Genomic DNA, 21,295 nt, shown 5'->3' with positions numbered 1-21,295 from the left:
ATCACTTCCGTGTGTTTACCTGATGCCATGGGAAATATAAGGCCGCAGCCATTGTTTTATCATTCCCCGAGAAGGAATCATTCAGATAAATCATTTCCCGAGAAGTAGCGTTCGTGGGAATTTAGAGCATTTTCCCCATTAAAAACAAAGGCGGGGGGGGGGGGATAATAAAAATTTCTAGTGAATTATGAATCATCGTTAAATATCTGAGGAAGAACTTGCTTTTAAATGTATTCGCCCATGAAGCCAGTATGCTTATTCAAGTTTAGGGTAATCGTTATACTGCTTTAACATGTGAAAGTCTGATACGCCTAACCCGATGGTCACACGGGGCGGCACAGGAGAGAGACAAGCGACCAGCGACCGTTCATTTTCAAGAGTTGGCGATTTACAGCGACAAGAGACAAGCGGTCGTTGCAAAGCGAAGTAAGCGGGGCGAAAATAGACTAGAGCTGCGTCCGAATAGTCAAAAAAATTACGTCCTGTGTCTTTTCCTAACCACTTTTCCTTGACTTCGATGGAAAACGTCATGAGGTTAAGGAAAGATGTGAAGGAGAATTCATAAGGACTTAGGAAAAGACAACCGCGGTGCTAAGAGAATCCGACTGCACTTACACTAGGCTACGTAATTATGCGACGGCGGATGTTATTGACGTGCGTCTGCCGTGGTGAAACTACAATGTTACGGAGGTGGACTACTAAAAGCGCATCTTAGATACTTCGCCCCGTGCGTTATTACCGTGTTGTTTCATGCAGGCTATATAAACGTGGACAGCCCGGTGAAAAATATTATTTCACTACCAAGGTTGGAATTAAAATAAAAAAAGGAATATTGGCTACCAGTCACAAAAGTGAAACGAAATGGTTGTCACGTTGGGATTGGTTGCTCACGATCACCCTCCTGCCCACTCATATTTATCGACATTAATCCCAATTAGTAAGATTATATGAAAATAATTGTTAAATTTATGAAAGATAGGCATAACATGTTAGGGTTACAAATCTACTACTGTACATAGGAAAGGGCTGGGTTTCCCCCCAATTTTAACGCCTGTAGCTTAACCGCCCGCGCGCATTTTGGAAATAATGTTTCGCTTTGTTATCTCTCTTTCGTTTTCAGTGAAGTCAGGCACTTGGTAGGAAGCTGGACGTTAAACTTTTATTCCCAGAACCAACCAGTCAAGATGAGAATTACTCTTTGTAAGTATCGCATTTGTATTGTAATATTCAGGACATCAGGTGGATTGTTTGAGGGGAGCTTGGTGACTGTGTTTGCTTATGTTTAGATTGCACTCTAATAGACTTCCTCTGCTAAAAAAATTAACAATTATCGCAACAATTCGTATTTTGCAGTAATTTCTACTTGGTGTTTAGCAAGTGAGTCTATCATTGTCTGACTAAAACTATGTTAAGTAACCTACATCCAGTTTGGTTTTTCTGAGGAAACTCGCACATGAACTGTGTCAGTCTTGAAATGTGACTAGTTTTAGCCTACTCGTGATAGTAGGGTAATGTTTTAACTATGTGATTAAAACGGATAATTGTTGCAATGTCTATAATCACGGGTTTCAGTGATCAATCACAATAACTGCGGTTAATTTTTGTTCCATTATTTTTCTAGTATTTTTGTACCTGTTTTGTGAAAACACAAACGGAGATATTCTTTTTACTGTCGCGTGTGGGGATGACACTATTTTGAGGTGTCCTGCAGAAGCTGAGCTGCAACGTGTCCAGTACAGAGCGGTTAGTTGGTACCAGGTGAGTAAAGTAATATATTTCTGTGGGGAACCCTGAAAAGTGCCGAACTCTTGGTGGTGTAGCCATGGCGTAACTTGTACCCCGCGATCCAAATGGACCCTTTCACTTTCACAATGAACCAACTAGCTAAAACTGAAAGACAGTTTTGACACAAACTCTCAAGTTTGCAGTTCTGGTTCCCATAAAATTTAAAAAGCAAAGATTCTAAGAGGTATTTTCAAAATGTGTCAAATGAGTCAAATGATTCTGACCTTGATCTACACTTGACTTGTATAGGTCCCGCTTGGTCAAATTTACCCATGAAATGTATTAGAAGACCAACATTGTCTAGGGTATTTAATTTAGCTTTTACTTTTTATTTACTCTCTTTAAAACTCTTAACACACTATTTTCTTGCTGTATTCATGGAAGGGGGGGAGCAAACCTTGGGTCTCATTAACTGCGTGCATGTGTCCAGGTGTCTGAAGGCCATTCCACTGGGATAATCCGGTGGGACAGGCAAACCAACTCGGTCAGGAAGTTTGTGAACCTGTCCCGGGACATGGAGTGCCCCTCGGGAGACGGTCTCACCTTGAGGATCCGTAACCTTACGACGAAGGACAACGGGGTGTATCGCTGCGCCCTCTGGGCCCCCGTGGGGGAATTCAACAGGGAATGGGATATCCAGCTGAGTGTCACAGGTACGGCCATTACAGGTGCTCGTCCATTTTGTGAGGGGGATTCTGAGGACCTCTGCATGCAACTGATAGTGTTACATTGCGTTTAGGCACTCAGCAGATACGCTTATCCAGCAGTGTGCACAGCTTACAGTACATTTTACGTGCAATCCATTTACACAGCTGGGTACTCAGTGAAGCAATTCGGGCTCTGTGCCTTGTTCTGTGGCACAACAGCAGTGCCGCACCGGGAAATCCTGACTGCGACGATTGGATTACAAGTCCGGCTGCCTTATTAGTGCAATATCCTGCAGTCTCCCTAAAAGTCCGTTTACGATGATGTCAGTGCCCTCAAGGGAACGGACTGGAAACCACCTGAATTACTCAGAACAGATTTAAATTACAAACATCCTGAACTGTCGCCGGTCGGTTAAAAGGAATGGGTTCTGTTAGCTTTAAAACTTCCCATTATATACCAAAGAGGGGCCACACTGAAAAATTATTGGGGCCACTGGCCTGTGTGTAGGGCTGGGTATCAGCACGACTCGGGGACAGTGTCCTCTCAGAATGACAGGAGAGAATCAAGAGTGTATTCACACATCCTTCCTCTATACACTTATCTTTACTGGAATTTTTTTTTTTTTTTTTGAAAACATGTGAGCACCACTGATAACAAATAACATTGTGGTGATGATACAGACCGATACAGTACAAATGCAGAATGCATGCACAACCGGGCATTCCAAAAATGGTAGAAATTAGTCTGATTAAAAAGGGGTTTTTTTTTTTTTTTGTTTTTTTTCTAAACCCTTTCTCTTCACGCCAGGGTGTTCCGAAGCAGAGGAGTCATACGACGTGAAAGACATTCTGCTGTATGGAGCGGGGGCATTCCTGTTCTTACTTACACTTGCACTGCTACTCGTGAGTAATTCATTTCTCCTCAGTAATAACAACCCGCTAAAACTCAGCCAGCTGATATGTGGATATGTGATGGTAGATGCTGAATTATTTTGCGAACTGTAAACTGTCGGATAATGATATCAGAAAAAACTTGTCATGCTCACACAGAGCAATACCTGTTTAATCATAGTTAGTCCTCAGTCTCCGTCAAGCTTTCTTAGTGTGCAGAAATATTACACAATACAGCCAGCCATACATTCATATCAAATCTAGTGCAAGTAAATTTTGAGGTAGCAAAACAACAGGACAGGTGTTCACAATAAGCGAAGGAAGCATTTCCTCAATGTATAATTTGTATTATACTAATTTTAATATTTTTCACCTTAACTAATTGCATATTTCCTTTTACTTTAGATTTGCCGTTTGGAAAAACAGTTTTCCACCAGCGGAAAAGGTATCAAACCAACACTAGGAGCATACATTGACATTGTTTCATTGCTGAAGAAATCTCATGGCCTCATGATGCAACATGTCTGAACAGCTAAATCTGTAGAAACTTTGATGTGTAAGTGGAAGTGTAACCAATAAAAATACTGTTAAAATTTTTTTAACAGTGTCTGCATGCAATGTTATTAAGAACATTTGGACAAACTAATTAAGATGAATAATTGCATGCAACTTGTCTAAATGTCTTATATTAGGCAAATCCAACAATTTGATTTTAGTAAATCCAACTATTTATTTTTTCAGTCTACTAAATAATACTGCATACAAACACTAGCCAACATTTTTTTTGAGTGTGTGTGTGTGTAGTACAGTTCTATATCTAGTGTTGGACAGAGCTACTAGCTTAACTAGCCTATGTTTTCTAGTACCATGTGTGTAGTTCCTATTTTTAACATCAAGTAGCTACAACTGTAGGCTAGCTGTATTGGCATAAAAGTAAAATTGTTAGACCAGCAGCAGACAAAGAAAATCCCAGTTTAGATTTAAAACACCATTGTCTATCGGATATTGAAAGCAAAACCTAAAACGAACCAGACCAGAGTTTGTTACTATCACAAAAATATAAGCCAAATTGCATAGAAACCTGTATTTGGATACAAGTAAAATCATTACACAAATATCATAACTGGAAATTCCCTGCCTAAAATGGACCTGATTTATCATGTCACCACAACTGCTCTGCCCCGTGATGTTGGACATATAAGCTGGCAGTGTACTCAGTAAGAAGAAAGAAATTCAGGATTGAGAACCACCGGCGAACTTGTCCACGAACACTGTTGTCGGTATACTCAGTGAGAACGCCGCACCGTTTAAGTCGCTCCACGCCGCTGGGGCGTGAATACCCTAACCCTAACCTAACCAGACCTCCGTCTTGCGGCTACGCCATGGATGTACAAAGAGAAGGGCTACGCGAGATCACAACACAAAAAATGTTTAAGTATTTAAAGTGTTTAAAGTGGCTTTAGTTTATCTAGCTATGAAAAAGAAGAAAAAGGCGAAGAAGATGGTACGTTCGCCCTCTAAATCAGAGTAGAACGGAGAATGGAGAGTTTTGTCTGTACATTCGGCAAATGCAAGTTTAGACGAGGGGGTCCACTTTCTCTTATTTCCGAATGTGTGCTAGGCGTTTTGATGACTTGCTGAAACGAGTAGCACCATTCATCAAACATGCCTGAACTGGCAGAATTCTCATCTCTACAGAAGAGCGATTGGCGTTACTCACTGTACATTGGCACATGAATTCAGCCCTCTGGACGCTCAACCGTGACGTAACCAACTACGTGATATTTGGACCAATAGCTGAAAAGGGGGGGGTCTGAGAGCAAGAAAGAACTTTTCAAAAAGTTCTCCCTGGAGGCCGTCGCACACTGTACCGTACGAATACACAACACCGCGTCTTTTTGTTCGCCAGTTGTTCTGATTGCTTCGTTTTGCTTAAAAAGGTCTACTTCGTACGAAGTATACTGCCTACTTATGTGCCCATACCACAAATCACAAATGAATGGACACGCTTAATGTAACGAAGTTCTCAGCAGCAGCAGATTGGCCGAATTTCACGTCAATAATGGGTACCTGTCCGTCAGGCAGAAGTCGCAGGGAAATGGGATGAAAATGGGAAGAATTAGACGCAAAATTACACGGCGATATACCAGCATGGCCTCTGCGATCGATATATTGGGCACCCGTGTGGTAACTGGAATAGAAGCATGGGTTGAATTACAGTAGATGTTGACAGTAGGTACTATGGTGATTAGGATGAAAGAATCACTGGTTACCTTCTGATGCGGTCTACAGAACCACCTGTTCAGACTGCAAACTTGGCTCCCCTCTTATCCCAACCCAATACCACTCCTACTTTGCTTTTTACCATTATTATTTCTTGAGAAATGTGCTTCTTGTAAGACTTCCAGAGGAAAAAACAGACTGTTTACTGTGCCTACAGGGAGTCAGCAGGGCGTGATAAAGAGACTGCTCTCAGTTGCAAAAAGTCCTACTGGATCAGCATTATGTAAACCATAATCCATAATACAGTGTGATGTTTGGTATTGTTGGTTAAGTTGATGTCATGGGGAACAAGTTGGTGCCTGGGCAAGGTTAACCCAGTGTGGTATGCTTACAGAGATAATGCAAGCAGGATCACAGATGTACCATTTTATGTTTTGTCTTTATTTGATGATGACTTGGGATTTTCCTTTGATCTTTGGGTATATAAGGGGTGCAGGGGTTCAGGGAGTCCCCTCAATGCTCCTGGGCATCACGCGTGTGTAGCCATCGAACTACGCACACATTTAGCACTGTTGTATATTGCCCTTGTTGAACACTGCATTGTTGTACAATAAACTGCATTCACTTCAACCTGGCATTCCTTTTTGACTGTTACCACTGCACACCTGGAAGTTTTTGGGTCCTAACATAAACATAGAATTCAAGATGTCTGCACCCCGTAGTCACTTGCCTATACACTAGTGCCGCAGCAAGACACACAATTGTATCTGCACAGGCTACGTGCGCCAGAGGCACGTCTGTGTCTAGCAAGATAGAGAGCGATCTGTACAGAGCCACGCTACTGCCAGGTTATTTGCAGTCTCCTTCTATGCAAAACCGTTTGCCCAGAGGAAAGGTTAGAACATTGTTTTGGAATCAGATAACTGAGATATTATTAAATTAATCTCGGTCCAGTAGCACCAGGTAAGACTATACACATTCCTTCGCCACTCAGATAACTCCGCTGTTTGGTGTGTCTGAGGTTTTTTTTTTTTTACAATAATAATATAATAATAATAATACCCTATACTTAAAACTACTTTGAATTCAGAACTCAACCTTCAGATTACTTCACGTGGATGATAAAAGAATGTGTGTTTAAAATAAGAAGAATTTTGAGACCAATTCTGTTTCGGCTTTTTCTGGATTTTAATTGTGCAAGTTTAAGTAGCCTACATGCTGCAAACTAACATGCTGTTGCATGGCTCCATGTGCTAACGTACTGCAGGGGTAATGTTTTTATTAATAATAATAATAATAATAATAATAATAATAATAATAATAATAATAATAATATCTATCTTATGACAGGAATGTGTAAAAGTGAACCAGAAGAGAAAAATGATAGTTGGCTCTCCAGTTATACTGCCTTGCAGCAAAAGGTTTGTACACGAAAGTAATTTATTTCCTGAAATTATAGCTACCAAAACTCAGATGTCTTCCCTATTGAGGCACAGAACTTGACTTAAATAGTGTTCTGTATGTTTAATAGATTGTTAAATTATTAATCGGTCTGAATCCAAAATGAGCCAGCACCTCAGTCTGGTTATCCCCCTCTAAAATCATTTAAATCGTATGACTTTCACAGGTATGCAAATTCAACGTTCTTGTTGTCAAAGAATCTAGTACAATGAACAAAATCTGTTTTTCACACTCTCACTAACCACTTTCGAAGACACAAGAAGCAGTCTTGATGCTACAGCTTGCTGTAGTCCACTGTGTACCTCCAATGAGTAAACATTGTATAACTTTATAATTATTGTACAAAATAACTTTGAGTTGTTACTATTTTTTTTCTATGAACTATTGGGAAGTGATTTTATTTTCATTTCAGTTATTGTGTGTACGAAGGGATTCTGTAAGTTTAGTTATTTATTTATTTTTTTTTGGGATGCATTGTGTGTCTCCCCCAAAGCTGAAATGACTACTGTATGCCTATGCCCAAGATCTTCATCAGGTCCGATTTCAAAGTGCTCACAAAACCACACAGCCTTTCAAGCGCAACACCACACTGTGACGTGGTACTACATGTCATGCTTTGGTACGATGATGCGGTTTCCTCGCAAGGAGGAGGTTGCAGGTTTGAGACCCAGCCGGATCTTCTATGTGTGGAGCTTGTGTGTGTTTCCTCCAAAGACACGTAGGCTGCAGGGCTTGCTTGCACAGGAGATGTCAATCGCAGTGTAACTACCCTGGTTCAATAATTACCTAAGCAGTAAAACTGCTTTATTTAATTCATATTAAATAAATACCTAAGCACTCAGAAAACCAGGGTCCAAAACATAACCGGCAAACTCCTGTATCACATGCATTGGAACACAGTATATAACATTATCTAAGTCCAAAATATGCTATACATATGTCATTAAACAGGCTGAAGTTGTCTGTGTTCTATTTTCTAACATTTTGGATTGGAATAGTATGTTTTTTTTTTCTGATTAAATATAAAATGGAATACTCTAGGGTCAGATCTAACCACTTTTATCAATTATTTTTTATCTGTAACGTTTGATTTCACATTTACTAAGCAGATATCCATACCTTGTAGTGAGTGAATTTAGCACTGACAATTTAGTCACTAGGTGGCAATTTAGTGACAATTTAGTCACTAGGTGGCATCCTTCCCAAATATGTTGCTAGTTTTCTGAGTGCCCTGAAGTGCAAGAACGTTTCCAATTTAACAGTATGGCATTAATCATTTTTTTATTATCTGTATCTGTTCGTGGCGGTTTCCTTATGCAAATCACATGAACATGACTGCCCATAAAATTTACAAACAGCCAGCATTCATCATCTCATACAACTGTGATATGCACAAAAACAAAGGTCTGCAGGTTTTGTGAATGAGGGCCAATATTACCAGTGTGTACATCTAGTGGAGAAAGTAATGAAGTGCACTATGAAACTCATATTGGCGAAAGCAGCAAAGCAAGAATTAAAATAGGTTTTTTGTCTGAGCTGTCATGGTGTCATACCTTAAAATTTAATGGCTTGCATTTAATAAGTTCAAGAGGGCGGAGCAGGCAAGTAGCCGGGCCACGTTTTTCAAATTCCTGAAATTGCTGATATGAGAGGTGGTCTGAAGAAAACGATGCACTTTCCATCATAGTAACTTTGCTAGTTCATACGAATATTGCCTAAACCTACCTGAATAGCGCCCGAATGGATTCGATCTGTTTACGTCATTATCTAGTAACAGGAAAAGACTCCCTGGTGAACCCCCATGTCGAGCCGGCTAACCAGATAATCTTATCCAGCTTGTTAGTGTGTACAACGCCACGCCCAAATCCATTTACTGCGACGTTGCCGCAAAAGCCCTAGTTCTCGTATCACGACAATGAACTGCATGGATCACGCCTACATGTTATTGGCTCTGCCATGACATCAGCAGTTGTTAACTGTCAAAAGCTAGGCACGAAAGCGTAATCGTAGCAGTCTAGAATACAGTCTACATTTAAGTGACTTCGACAACATCGCTTCGTTTGAAAAAATGAGCTCAATAAGGTATGTTGTACATGACAGTCGTGCGATCTCTCTCTTTAATTTTTAAAAAAAATTTTACGCAGGCTATGGTTTATAATTCTTAAAGTTTTAGATCGCCTCTTCTGTTACTTAATTAAATTTCACTGTTGTTAGTAACAGCACGAACCCTAGCGACGCCTGTTACGGAGACACAATGATCCAACACTGCAATTTATCAGAGTAACAATGTTCAGATCATGAGTTCTCTTAACAGTTCCACAGAACTCTGCATCTTTGAACTTAATCAGAATGATTTTATGGCCAGTGACTATCTTGTGAAACACGCAACGGTCGAGCTCGAGGGCACAACTCGATCTTTGTAAAAATGAAATTGTTCTTTTGGTAATCTTGAATATCAGTGGACAATATAATTAGTCAAGTTTCATTTTAATTGCGACAGCATTTTGTCAGCACTTGCTTGAAACGTGACCGTAAGGTAGCCTAAATGCATACTGTCATTTTAATCATAATTAGGTTGAATTAAGTTATATAACTGCAACTAAGTAAAATATTGTTTTTGTTCCACTGATTTTTTCCTAGAAATATTTTCCGTAGACAGTGGTCATCCAATGCGAGACTCGATGGTAAAACGGTAATTATAACTGGGGCCAACACTGGCATTGGTAAAGAAACTGCCAAGGATCTGGCGAAGAGAGGTAGGACATTCAGCAAATTTATTTCAGGCTGTTTTGGTGATCCCATGTGACTGTTTTTCAGCGCCATGATATACTTTAAATAACGATAAAAATGCTGCTCTCAGAAGGTAAATATATGAACTCTTTAATTCCACGTGAATAAACAAACCATGGCCTGGTCTACACAAGATAACCTGCACAACCTCCTAGGGAAGTATCCCTGCATGTTTTGCACACACCTAATTTGGTTCAGAGTGAAAACGCTACAGCTGGCTATAGTGCATCAGTACAGGCGGAAGTTCTATTTATCCTAGATAGCCAACTTGAAAAGAGAGTTCATATAACAGTATGCACTGTATTATGGTCACAAGATGATTTGATCTGTCCCTAATCTGCCTGGGGTTTTATGTATGTATGTATTTATTCATTTATTTATTTATCAGTGCATAGAGGATTTAATTGCCAATCAAAGTAGCTTTGTGAGTTCACCAGTTTCAATCACTTTGATGGAGACAACTGCCTAAATTCTAAAAATATGGCTACTGTAACACAAATCAAACACAGTCTAGGACATAGGCCTACATAGTACTAAGCAATGCATATATATATATATATATATATATATGTGTGTGTGTGTGTGTGTACTTAATGAAATAGGTAGGTAGAGTTAGATTAATCCAAATAGATTAATCACAGCTATTATTTAGCTGATAGAAATTCCTGAAGGCGATATTGAAGCTTGTTTACCTTTGTGCCAAACAGAACAGAACAGTTGAGTTGATCGTGTGTAATCGGTTTCTCCCATTGTCTAAAGTGATAACTCTTTCTGCCTGGCATGACAGGTTGCGTCTGCGTCTGATTGCCCACAGCCTGTCCTAGAAGAGTTCTGGTTAATGACGTCCTGTTTTCGGCGTCCCACAGGAGCCAGGATCATCATGGCTTGCCGGGACATGGAAAGGGCGGAGTCTGCTCAGAAAGAGGTCGTAGAAGACTCCAAAAACCAGAACATCGTTGTCAGGAAACTGGATTTAGCCGACACAAAGTCAATCAGAGACTTTGCAGAGGTAATAAACAAAGGTAAGCCCCGCGAAAAAGGAGTGACAGACAGTCTAGTGCTTAATCTGTAGTGACCACAACTTCCTGTGACTAAGTTTTTGTGGTTTTTTTTTTTTCTTTCTTTGTGGGCAGCATTTTTTATTTTTGTATAGTGGAGAATACGGACTTGAATTTGGCACACAGTGTTGATTCTTCTAATACTTTCTTATTTTTGAATGCCTTGCTCACAGTTTTATAAAACGTATTATATAATGTAATCAACATGAACATAGGTTCAATATTTATATGAATGAATGAATGAATGAATGAATTTTTTTTCTCCACTCCCCCTCCCCCCCCCCCCCCCCCCACACACACACACACACACAGAGGAGGAGCAGGTTAATATTCTCATCAACAATGCCGGCATCATGATGTGTCCCTTCTCCAAGACAGTTGACGGCTTTGAGATGCAGTTTGGTGTCAACCACTTGGGTAAGAGAAGCATTTAGTACACAGAGAGAGAGAGTAACAGCTAAGTACAGACAGAGGGAATAACAGCTAAGTTGCCTATTGACTACATGTTGTCCAGTACAAAGGTTAAAGGATTTCTCTACTGAGTAGGTATTGGCCTATATGGGAGGATTAAAATGAATATTAACCATATTCTTTTCTAAAGTAGCCCTTTGTAGAAAGCCATGCCAACTCGATCATTTAAAGCGATTTTGTGTATTAGGGCTCTTTGCATTTAAATGTATCTGGAAAATTGTATTATGGCTTATGTATTCAGAGATGTTGAGAAGGAACTGGTCTGGACACAGTTCTGGTAATATGGACTGGAGCAGGAAGTACTGTATGGCTTATCTTGGCTTGCAATTGTTCTTGCGTCCCACAAGGCATTGTGTTCCTATCTCTTTAGCTTTTATTCCAGACCCAGAGTACATTTTACACACACAGATTTTTTTTGAAACGCAGTTATTTGTTTTAGTCTCAGTTGGTTCCTATTTTTCCCTATGCTCATTTTCCCTTGATTTAATGAATATCTCCCAAGAGGAGTGCTGTTCTTAAGTCCTCACAGTTTTTGTTCATCTCCTTGGACCAGACACCTTTGTATATTATTATTATTATGGAAGAAGTGCCAACACTACCCCTTTTTGGTAGTATATATCTTTTTTTACCATTTTCTTGTGATTCCTCTGTTCATTATACACTGGATTCTAGGGAGTGTTCTCTGAGACAGTATGCATACCAGTTTTTCACTTGTATTTGACCCGCATATCAGATAGGAGAAGTATTTAGGAGGATGTGTACAAGTAAATAAGACTGTGATCTTTCAGGGCTCCTTCATAAATGCTTGGAATGTCCAAACGACCTTGGGTGTCTGTTTTTCTCAGAACAACCTCTGCTGCCTTATCAGCTCAGCATTTGAAAAAATACAATCGGTGCATAAATATGAGTTTAGACTACAGAAGTTACGTTACAGGCATTTAGCAGACGCTCTTGTCCAGACTTGCTCAACTTTTAGTTGTGGTGAAAGCACTGCATCAATGACTATGCATTTTTGATACTGGAAAGAAGAAGTGGCTGGCTACATGTTTTGGATGTTCTTTTATTCTTCAGAATTAATGGGGAATGTTGCAGTAAAAAATAAACTGGATCCAAGTAAATGTTATATAATATATATTAAAAGGAGAAAAAGGAACGCAAAGAGCTCTTGAGTCTCATAGCAATTTCTCGTAAATACACAATAAAAATGTCCCCCGTGTTAATTCAACTCTACCAGGGTACGTACGAGTCCAGTAGGGACCATATGTACTCTGCACGAGTTTGTTCAGCACTGAACTTTTTACCGTGCGTCGTCCTGTCTGTCCTTGCAGGCCACTTCCTGCTTACTCACCTGCTGTTCGATCTGATTAAAAAATCAGCGCCCGCCAGGATCATTAACCTTTCCTCCATGGCCCACGCCTGGGGCACTATCAAGCTGGATGACATCAACAGCGAGAAGGGGTACAGCGACAAGAAGGCGTACGGCCAGAGCAAGCTGGCCAACATCCTGTGCACACGCTCACTGGCTCAGAGGCTGCAAGGTGAGTGGCTGGCTGGCCCAAGGGCTGCCGCATGAAGACATAAAGACCTCCATTAAGTGACTGGTTGGAAGATACATAAATTGAAGAACAGAACCATGTTGGGTTTTTTTTTCTCCTAGTACCGTGGTAAACAACCCTGTTCCTGGAGATCTACCGTCCAGTAGGTTTTCATTCCAACCCTAACAAAGCCACACCTCATTCAACAGCTAGAGATCTCGTTGAGCTGCTAATTAGTCAAGAGTCAGGTATGCCGAATTGTGGTCGAAATGAAAATATACAGATTGGTAGTTCTCCAGGGAACAGGGCTGATCGGCGGTCCACGGTAGTAGGAGTGGGGTGGGTTCGATAATTCAGCCAGTGTTCCTGGGGTTACGGGTGCTGCCAGTTGTCAGCGAGTGAATCATTACGAGGGACAGACGAGGAGGAAACTCAAGCGCGCACATAGCTTTGGTTTAAAAATAAGGGAAAGTGGGGAGAGATGTCAATAGTCTAAAAAGGGGCAGACGGATCAATGAAAGAGCATAAAGGAAAGTGAAAAATAAAGAGAACACAGATTTGGAAAGGGACGTAATCTAACCGAGGATGTGGTTTTAAAAGGCCTGGGAATTAGAGAGGGGACCCAGAAAGTGGGTTTAGGGCAATAATGAAAGCAGGGTGAATACACGGCCTCGGTGAACTGAGAGAGAGAGAGAGAGAGAGGAGGAGAGGGAGAGTGGGTGAAGGGGGGGGGAAGGTTAAGTAAAGGCTACAAAATGATCATCTCTGGGAGCCAATGCGGGGGTGGCCAGCTCTGCAGTATGACTGGTCCGAAGCAGCAGCATCATTGGGAAACTTGTCTGTAATCTTCCGGAGCGTGTTCACATCACAACACCCCTCGTCTCACTTCACTGGCCACCCGTTCATTGCAGCTCTCTGCAAGTTTAAAAACCTTTAAATCGACAAACCTACAGCGCAGCGAATGGAACAGCTCCACCACACTGCCACCAATCAAATTATTTATTTTAAAAAAAAAACTCTGGCATAGCCAGATGTCTCCCTTCCGCAAATCCTGAGGTGACTGGCTCTCTGCTCCCTGCCTGGTTGTTTCTCCCAGTCGTTATTCTCATCTGAGCTTGGTGCCCAATCGGTGGAACAAAGGCGGTCACGTGACTGCCATCTTCTGATGCGGACTGAAGGCCCACCTCAGACCAAATCTCGGTTTCCCCTTCCGATCTCTATCCCCATAGCACTCCCACCTTAATGATACGGGTTATAGTATTTTTATGGCTATGACTGTGCATTCCTGTGAGGGCTCGTTGTGGACGTGTTCAGCTCTGTGTATTTATCATTTGCGTTTTGGCTCAAAGGTTTCAGAGAAAAGGAAGCAAACACATGCCAGCCACAGTGTGTGAAAATATTGCAACATCTGTGGTTCTGCAACGGGACACTGATCTTTCTCAATTGCGGACTTGTTTCGACTGCCAAAATATTTGCCATTTGCTGATTTGATTGGCTGACTGTTGTTTCCGCGTGTTCAGACGTTGAGTAGTTCCTTGCACTTCCTGCTCTGTATTTCTGATCCCATATAAAAGGGCACTTTTCCGTAATCGTAGCAGACTGTTACAGGGCTGATTTTATAAATGGTTTGCCATATCCACTCCCTGGGGTTACATTTCACAGTTCTTCCCATTTTTAAAATCGATTTACAGTTATGCTTTTCAGTTTTTTTTTTTTGTTAGTTTTTTTCCTTTAGTAAGACTAAAGTAGATCTGTAGTGCCTTGGCTGATCCACGCACCATAGCACAGTGATGACGATACATGCTCTTTTGCCTTATCCATTACATTACATTACATTACAGGCATTTACCAGACGCTCTCATCCAGAGCGACGACTTACACAAAGTTCTCCATCGCATTTTCACTGCATCCGTTTATACGCTGAAGCAATGCAGGTTAATAAGTACCTTGCCCAAGGCTACAACGGCAGTAGTGTCCTACCCGGGAATCGAACACGTGACCTTCCGGTTACAAGACCGGCTCCTTAACCGTTGTGCCCATTGTGCTTCCCCCTCCGCCAGGCACCGGCGTGACGGTGTACGCCGTCCACCCCGGGGTGGTGCAGACCGAGCTGTGGCGGCACCTGAGCGCCCCGCTGAAGGCGACCTTCGCGGTGATGAAGCCCTTCACCAAGACCTCCGTGCAGGGTGCCCAAACCTCCATCTACTGCGCCGTCGCCCCCGAGCTGGAGAACGAGACCGGCCAGTACTACAGGTAGACTGCTTGGAGGGGCGCTCACATGGCAACGGTGGTTTTTTTATGGGATGGATTTAAAACCCAGGGAAGGTGTTTTTGTTGGATGTGTTGGGCCACTAAACAGTTTCCCTGTGTCACCCAACTCATTGGCACGTGCTTGCCATGTAAATTGGAACATATTTTCTTCTTTATATTACTTAGTAAATTGTTCCACACTGCCTGATGTATGATAAAAATAGAAGAAATAGCAATCAGTCAATGTGCATAATACACATTTACAAAAGAACATGACTGGTGAATAGCATTTGAGCGGTATAACCTAAGACCTGGCAATTGATGTTGGTTCCTGTAGAGGATGTTAGTCTCTGGTCTTAATCTCAAGAACCATAATATTCTACTATGCCATACATACACATTCAATAAAAGATATATACAATTTTTGAAGATATTTTCACTGCAACATGTTTTTGTCATCCAAATAAAAAAAATTTTAATACTTGAACTTTTTTTTCCTGCTGGGTCTTAGGAGGTCAAAGACATTTTTTTGTTGACACAGCCTGTGGCTTCAGTTAATTTTTTTTTTTTTTAATGAAGTGTAAAAAATCGATACCCCTGTCTTCCTTTTTCTTTCTGTGATTTTTAAAAATTTATTTTTGTGGAAGGTGAGCTGCTGTTCGCCCTCACAGTAACGGCTCCGCGTCTCTCCCGTCTCCGCAGCGACTGCGCGCAGGCGAACCCCAGCACGGCCGCGAAGGACGACGTCATGGCCCAGAAACTGTGGGAGCTCAGCTGTCAGATGCTGGGAATAACGTGGGACTGAACAAGGGCGCGCTGCTCTCGAAGAAAACGTCACAGAGGCGACCCCCCCCCCCCCCCCCCCCCCCCCTTTTCAGCGTTCACAACTCGGGTTACGCTCCAACATCAGCCGTGCTTCAGCGACACTGAATTCCAAACATTTCATTTTGGATGCGTTGTGTCCCTGTTACATTACTGGTGTTCCACGGTATACCCATGTAAAAAAATAGCATGCTGAAGTGTACTTGAAGTATACACTTTTATACTTAAGGATACCTGAAGTATAATTGTAGTTTATATGAAGTATGCCGCTGAAAAGCCGTTGAATAGCGGCAAAGCTGGTCAGCTGAAAAGTTGGATAGGCTAGGTGTGGTGAGTTGAAAAGCTGTCACTCCATTTTACTTCCTTTTGTCTTATTTATTTATTTTAGTTTGTTGTTTTTTGCCTGGAACCCGTGAGTGGGAAAAGTGAAGGTGTTTATTTGATTCCGTGTTGGTGTGGATGCGCTCTCTCTCTCTCTCTCTCTCTCTGAATTGAGCTTTGTTTAGCAGATTCTTATGCGAACATGCAGGAATTCATGATTATTTGCTGAAAAAAAACCAACCTCTTGCAATATATTATCCCTCTTCTTTTAATACTAGTGAATATTTTGTTTCAATTGTTTGTTTTTTTTATCACAAATTTTATAATAATATTTGCCTAGATGTGTTCTTGTTTATGGTTAATAATAGTGATGGCGTAATACAGACCCAAGCAATTCACTCTGAACCAATCATGTCATTGTGCAACGATCAAAGTCCAGACAACTGAAGTAGGCTGCTGCAAGTTTAGTTCATTCTTATTTTTAGTATTTTGTTGATTCAATGTATTTATTAATCATAGTTTTTATAGATCTTTTTTTCTACCATAAATATGGATATCCTTCATGTGTTTATGTACTTCACAACAAAATATATCAATCAGTTTAAGATTGTGAAGTTGGATGTTATTGTAATACGGTCTCATTTAGTACAATTGAAGGGCAAGTTCTATATATAAATATTTTAGGACATATCACAGCATTACCTTTCTTGCAGGGGGAATATTTACCATGAATTGCCCTTTTGTTTGTAAAATGTAAATATTTTATGGAAATCTGCAAATAAATAACATCAGTAGTAATACACCCTGAATTGAATTTTATTTATTCGCTATTCTTCAGAAAATAATATTTGCACCGTACCCACATACCTGTAATTGTAGGGTCGTAATTTAAAATGAACGACATAGTTCCAGGAATTGAGCACTGTTCTTTAACCATTCAGTTACGGGTTGCGTTTCTGCAGTATCGAATGTTATGTAGGCGCTACATCGATATAAGGTTCCCGGACAGACTACAATCCGAGTATAATTTGGGGGGTTCTCCTTTGACTTGAATTATAGGAGATAGTCTTTCCTATATTCTCCACCATCTTTCTCATCTGAACGACTGACGTGTACGTAAAGGGAAAACAACTTCCGGGTCAGCTTTCAAACTCATACGTCAGCTGTAACATTCTTAAGTAGAGATATACGTGTACGTGGCTTTTCTTCTGAATAGACTGGCTGAGTGGAGGTAGCTGAGACGCTTTCATTGAATAACTCAGGTAAATAATATTTCCAATAACTAATAAAATACCTATTCGCGATACACTAGATAGCTTGCTTGTTAACGTGATGTAGCTTTAAAGTTGTTTGCTTGATATAGTGATTTTTCTTCTGTCGAAAAACTGGTAACGTTATACGAAGTGATGAAAACGGCACTGCTTGGTTGGGACTCGCAAGGCCTGGTTGTTCGTTTTCAAGTGAACTGAATTAGCTCTGTGTCAAAACACGTTAATTTCCTTATAACGTTTGTAAACTGCCACAAAGTCTTGGTTTAGATGAAGAGACTGGACAGGGCTGCGGACGACTCTGATTCAGGACACTGTTGATCTTTGGTTTACAGATAAACACAGAAAACCACCATGGACCAGATAATGCAGTTTGTAGAGCCTAGCCGGCAGTTCGTGAAGGACTCCATAAGGCTTGTGAAGAGGTGTACCAAGCCAGATAGAAAAGGTAAGCTGCGTCAACCGAACTCTTTAATGGTTGGTATGGATTCATTTAATTAATCAAGACTTAAATTAGGCCCTCAATATTCAATCTTCGCAGCGACTACTGATTCAATGGTGGCACGCTGGTTATATAATACAGTGAGCAGATATGATACATGTAACATGTGTCGATATTGGGTGTTTTATCTTGCCGAACGTAGCCTACTTGCTGCTACGGTAAATGCAACATCAGTGTTTTTAGTATTTTACGCCACGTCAGTAGTTTATTTTGTAACTGCCTGTATTCCAATTCACAATATAAATCGTTAATGTAGTATATATTGTAACTACACGTTAAGCATTTGAATGGCAGTTGTCGATACCTTATACAAATACGCTTCTTTTTTCAGAATTCCAGAAGATAGCCATGGCTACGGCAATTGGTTTCGCAATTATGGGATTCATCGGATTTTTCGTCAAACTCATTCACATCCCCATCAACAACATCATTGTGTGAGTATTGTAATTAAACATACAACTAAATAAGGGTTACCGTTTAATCTTAAGCAGTTTTAAAAAAATAAGATGGCTACTCAAATAACAAAATTAGTAACGTTTATTCAAATGCCCATTTTCTTTCCACTCGATCGATTACAGTATTTATCCAGAAGATGCACACTGTAGTGGCTATATCGGTATTTGGGAGCCGTGAATACACAATCAATCAGATCCAGGTTTACATTTACGGTTGGGTCCAGAGGGTAAGCTTGTAATAGGAAAAACTTATCAGGTCAATTTCAAAGTTTACACTGAAGCCTTGCATCCAATGATGGAGGGTCACTAAGCAATCAATTGAGGGAACAAGGCAACTACTGTAAGTGGATGTTTATCCTTCACTTAAATTCTCCATTATACCTCTAGAGCTGGCATCTCTTGGACCTCAGAGTAGCCTTGTCATTCAGCTACAACTAAAGCAAAACTAATTATATGCTTTCTCGTGGCCTGTCAAAGATTAGGAACCAAAACCCATTTCAGTGCATTTTTGTTAAGATGCACAATGTAATGAAGCGGGTGCTGATTGTCATTCTGAGCCGGCAGTTGACGCTGGCAAAACCCTGCAATTTATTTTTCTTGTGATACACGTAACTGGTAGTCAAGGAAATTAAAATGGTCACGCTGTAATTTCAAATGGAGATCATTGTATCGTCTTGTCACCAAGTCAGTGACACGTCCCTCTTGCGCTGTTTTTTTCTGTGGCATGTAGGCCATCAGAATGGTAATACGATGCAAGATTGCCGCCGGTCAGATTTAGCTGTAGCGTAGCCTCACTTTACCAGGTGAATAAATTAGATCTTAATAGATCACGTTTGCAAGGGGCAGATGGGAGATGTAGTTCTGAGCCTATGAAACATACTCTGGACCTGCAGCACACACTTCCACTTCCTTCCCGATATAACCACAGTTTATGCCTTTCTTCTGGACATTACAATTGGCCTTGTTCATGGTTATATTCATAGAATGCCTTCTGTAATCAAACATCACCCATTTTTAAATATGCAAAGATCACATTAAATCAGTAAATCTAGATAAACCTTTGGAAGTTAAATCTAGCAAAAACTATGATCAAATCTAATATACTGTATAGTCAATAGTTCCCTGATGTAAGTCTTTTGACTTAAGTGCTTTTTTTTTTTATTTATTCCAGTGGCGGCTGAATCTCAATCCCGATGCCCGACGGACACTACGCAAACCCGATCCGAATGGACTGATGTGCTTTGTGATTTTTAACATGCATTGTACATTTTGTATTTGACTGTGTTTATAAATAAATGGCTGAATGAATGGAGCAAACGAGCATGGATCCGTCAGTAGCGGCGACCGTTAAGGCGACTGAAGGCACGAGTGATCTGAAGGGGGCGGGTCCCTTTGAGAGCCCGGAGAGGTCCTTGCGCTACAGGGTGTTACAGTTTGCAGTCCTAAAACACGAAAGTGAGTTCGCATTTTTCAACCATGGGTTCCCTCGGCAGATTTCCAATTCTTTTTTCCTCAATAGGGATTTTGATTTCTGCAGAAAATAAGGTCTGTGGCTAACGTAAGCCTGAGAGAGTTTCATGTTTATACGAGAAATTACACCCATTAATAGCTCAACGGTAAATTTCGAAACCGTTACCTGTTTTCATAAAGTAAGTTAACAAGATGCTATAATGAAACTACCACAATGGTCGTATTCAGGCAACCGCCAACTCCAGTTTCCTTACCAGCCCACCGGTTGTCACGTGCAAGTTGCCTTGAGTGGCGGTTGCCTGAATACGACAGTTGTTGCAGTTTCAATATAGCAAATTGTTAGCAAGCCCGCTTCTTTAACCGCTTCGGAATTCATAGTTGAGTAATTAATGGGTGTAATTTGTCTCATAGAACAAAACGTGAAACTCTCTTAGGATTGCGTTAACCACAGACCAGGCCCAGATCTCTAGACTGCTCAGATTTGGGGGGGCAATTAGAAATTCGGGCTGGGCACCTTTTCACAGTGGGCTACACTACAGTGCTGAGCTGTTTTCCTAATGTTTTCGGTACCAGCTTGGATTAAACGAACAAGATGTCTGACTAAACATTAGTTTAGGAAATACTTTTAGTATTGGTTGGGATGGTGCACTATCATTCAGATCACTTGGATGATTTTTAGCACCAGGAACTACACGGCTGACTGCAATGTGTTGGTGTGAAGTGGGCAGGGGATGTCTACAGGGATGCAAACTGATCAAGGGTGAGAAAGGTGACAAAGATGCATGGCACGCAAATGGCGGAAGGCACTTCCAAGTCGGCCTACAGAAAGGCGCCGTCGCTGTAACGCTCATTTCCGGCGTATCCCCATGCTCCAGACCAGCGGCTGGTCGGTCCACACGGTCACAGGCTTCCTCCCCTCTGCCGGGTCGTGCTCTTCGTAAGCGTTGCTCGTGCTCACCAGCGTGCCAAACTGCAGCAGCTGCTTCTCTGCAAAGAAGGAGAACGGGGTTTTTTATTATTATTATTTATTTTTTAAACGCGATACTGATCCCGGAGACCCACTGTGGGCATGCAGCCGTTTCTTCCTACCTGAACAGCCGTCTCTGAATTGTAAGGAGCCTTTAATTGTCCTTAAGCCACGTGCTGCCTGCTGAATTATAAATTTACGGAAAGGCCACCCTCTTAAGGTCACTGTGTGTGAGAGATGGCTATGCGTGCCATGATAAAGCTCCCGTTTGCATCCCAAGACTACTCGGATCAACGAATGCTTTCTTTTTCTGCATCATGTCGTATGGCAAATGATTCTTTCAAACAAGGGTACATTTTCAAATCGATTCTGTTATAGA

General features: G+C 41.1%; 4 protein-coding genes across 6 annotated transcripts in view; 3 read left to right on the top strand and 1 right to left on the bottom strand.

Moving 5' to 3' along the window:
- The first annotated feature begins 185 nt into the window (after positions 1-185).
- On the top strand, positions 186-3,920 carry LOC118232882 (CD83 antigen-like). The gene is made up of 6 exons (XM_035428100.1): positions 186-426; positions 1,121-1,200; positions 1,622-1,758; positions 2,216-2,438; positions 3,241-3,335; positions 3,729-3,920. Exons 1-6 carry the CDS (start codon positions 320-322, stop codon positions 3,849-3,851), a joined length of 765 nt encoding a protein of 254 aa, XP_035283991.1. The 5' UTR covers positions 186-319; the 3' UTR covers positions 3,852-3,920.
- Positions 3,921-8,902: 4,982 nt separating this feature from the next.
- On the top strand, positions 8,903-17,056 carry LOC118232881 (retinol dehydrogenase 12-like). The gene is made up of 7 exons (XM_035428099.1): positions 8,903-9,089; positions 9,648-9,763; positions 10,664-10,819; positions 11,168-11,272; positions 12,655-12,864; positions 14,922-15,114; positions 15,814-17,056. The coding sequence occupies exons 1-7, from the start codon at positions 9,076-9,078 to the stop codon at positions 15,914-15,916; spliced, it is 897 nt and encodes a 298-aa protein (XP_035283990.1). The 5' UTR covers positions 8,903-9,075; the 3' UTR covers positions 15,917-17,056.
- Positions 17,057-17,306: 250 nt separating this feature from the next.
- On the top strand, positions 17,307-19,791 carry LOC118232885 (protein transport protein Sec61 subunit gamma). Its single transcript, XM_035428105.1, has 4 exons — positions 17,307-17,516; positions 17,858-17,970; positions 18,356-18,458; positions 19,651-19,791. The coding sequence occupies exons 2-4, from the start codon at positions 17,877-17,879 to the stop codon at positions 19,658-19,660; spliced, it is 207 nt and encodes a 68-aa protein (XP_035283996.1). The 5' UTR covers positions 17,307-17,516; positions 17,858-17,876; the 3' UTR covers positions 19,661-19,791.
- Positions 18,539-21,295, bottom strand: part of tpk1 (thiamin pyrophosphokinase 1) — a 36,098-nt gene continuing 33,341 nt past the window's right edge. For all 3 annotated transcript variants that reach the window (XM_035428103.1, XM_035428102.1, XM_035428104.1), the window contains exon 9: positions 18,539-20,936. In XM_035428103.1, coding sequence (XP_035283994.1) covers positions 20,797-20,936 — 140 coding nt within the window. In that variant the 3' untranslated portion in view covers positions 18,539-20,796. The remainder of the gene's footprint in view (positions 20,937-21,295) is intronic.

This window comes from Anguilla anguilla, chromosome 8, assembly GCF_013347855.1.
Source record: "Anguilla anguilla isolate fAngAng1 chromosome 8, fAngAng1.pri, whole genome shotgun sequence".
NCBI classification, from domain to species: domain Eukaryota; kingdom Metazoa; phylum Chordata; class Actinopteri; order Anguilliformes; family Anguillidae; genus Anguilla; species Anguilla anguilla.
Note: the sequence above shows the minus strand (reverse complement) of the source record. Positions and strands in the feature narration are given on the sequence as shown.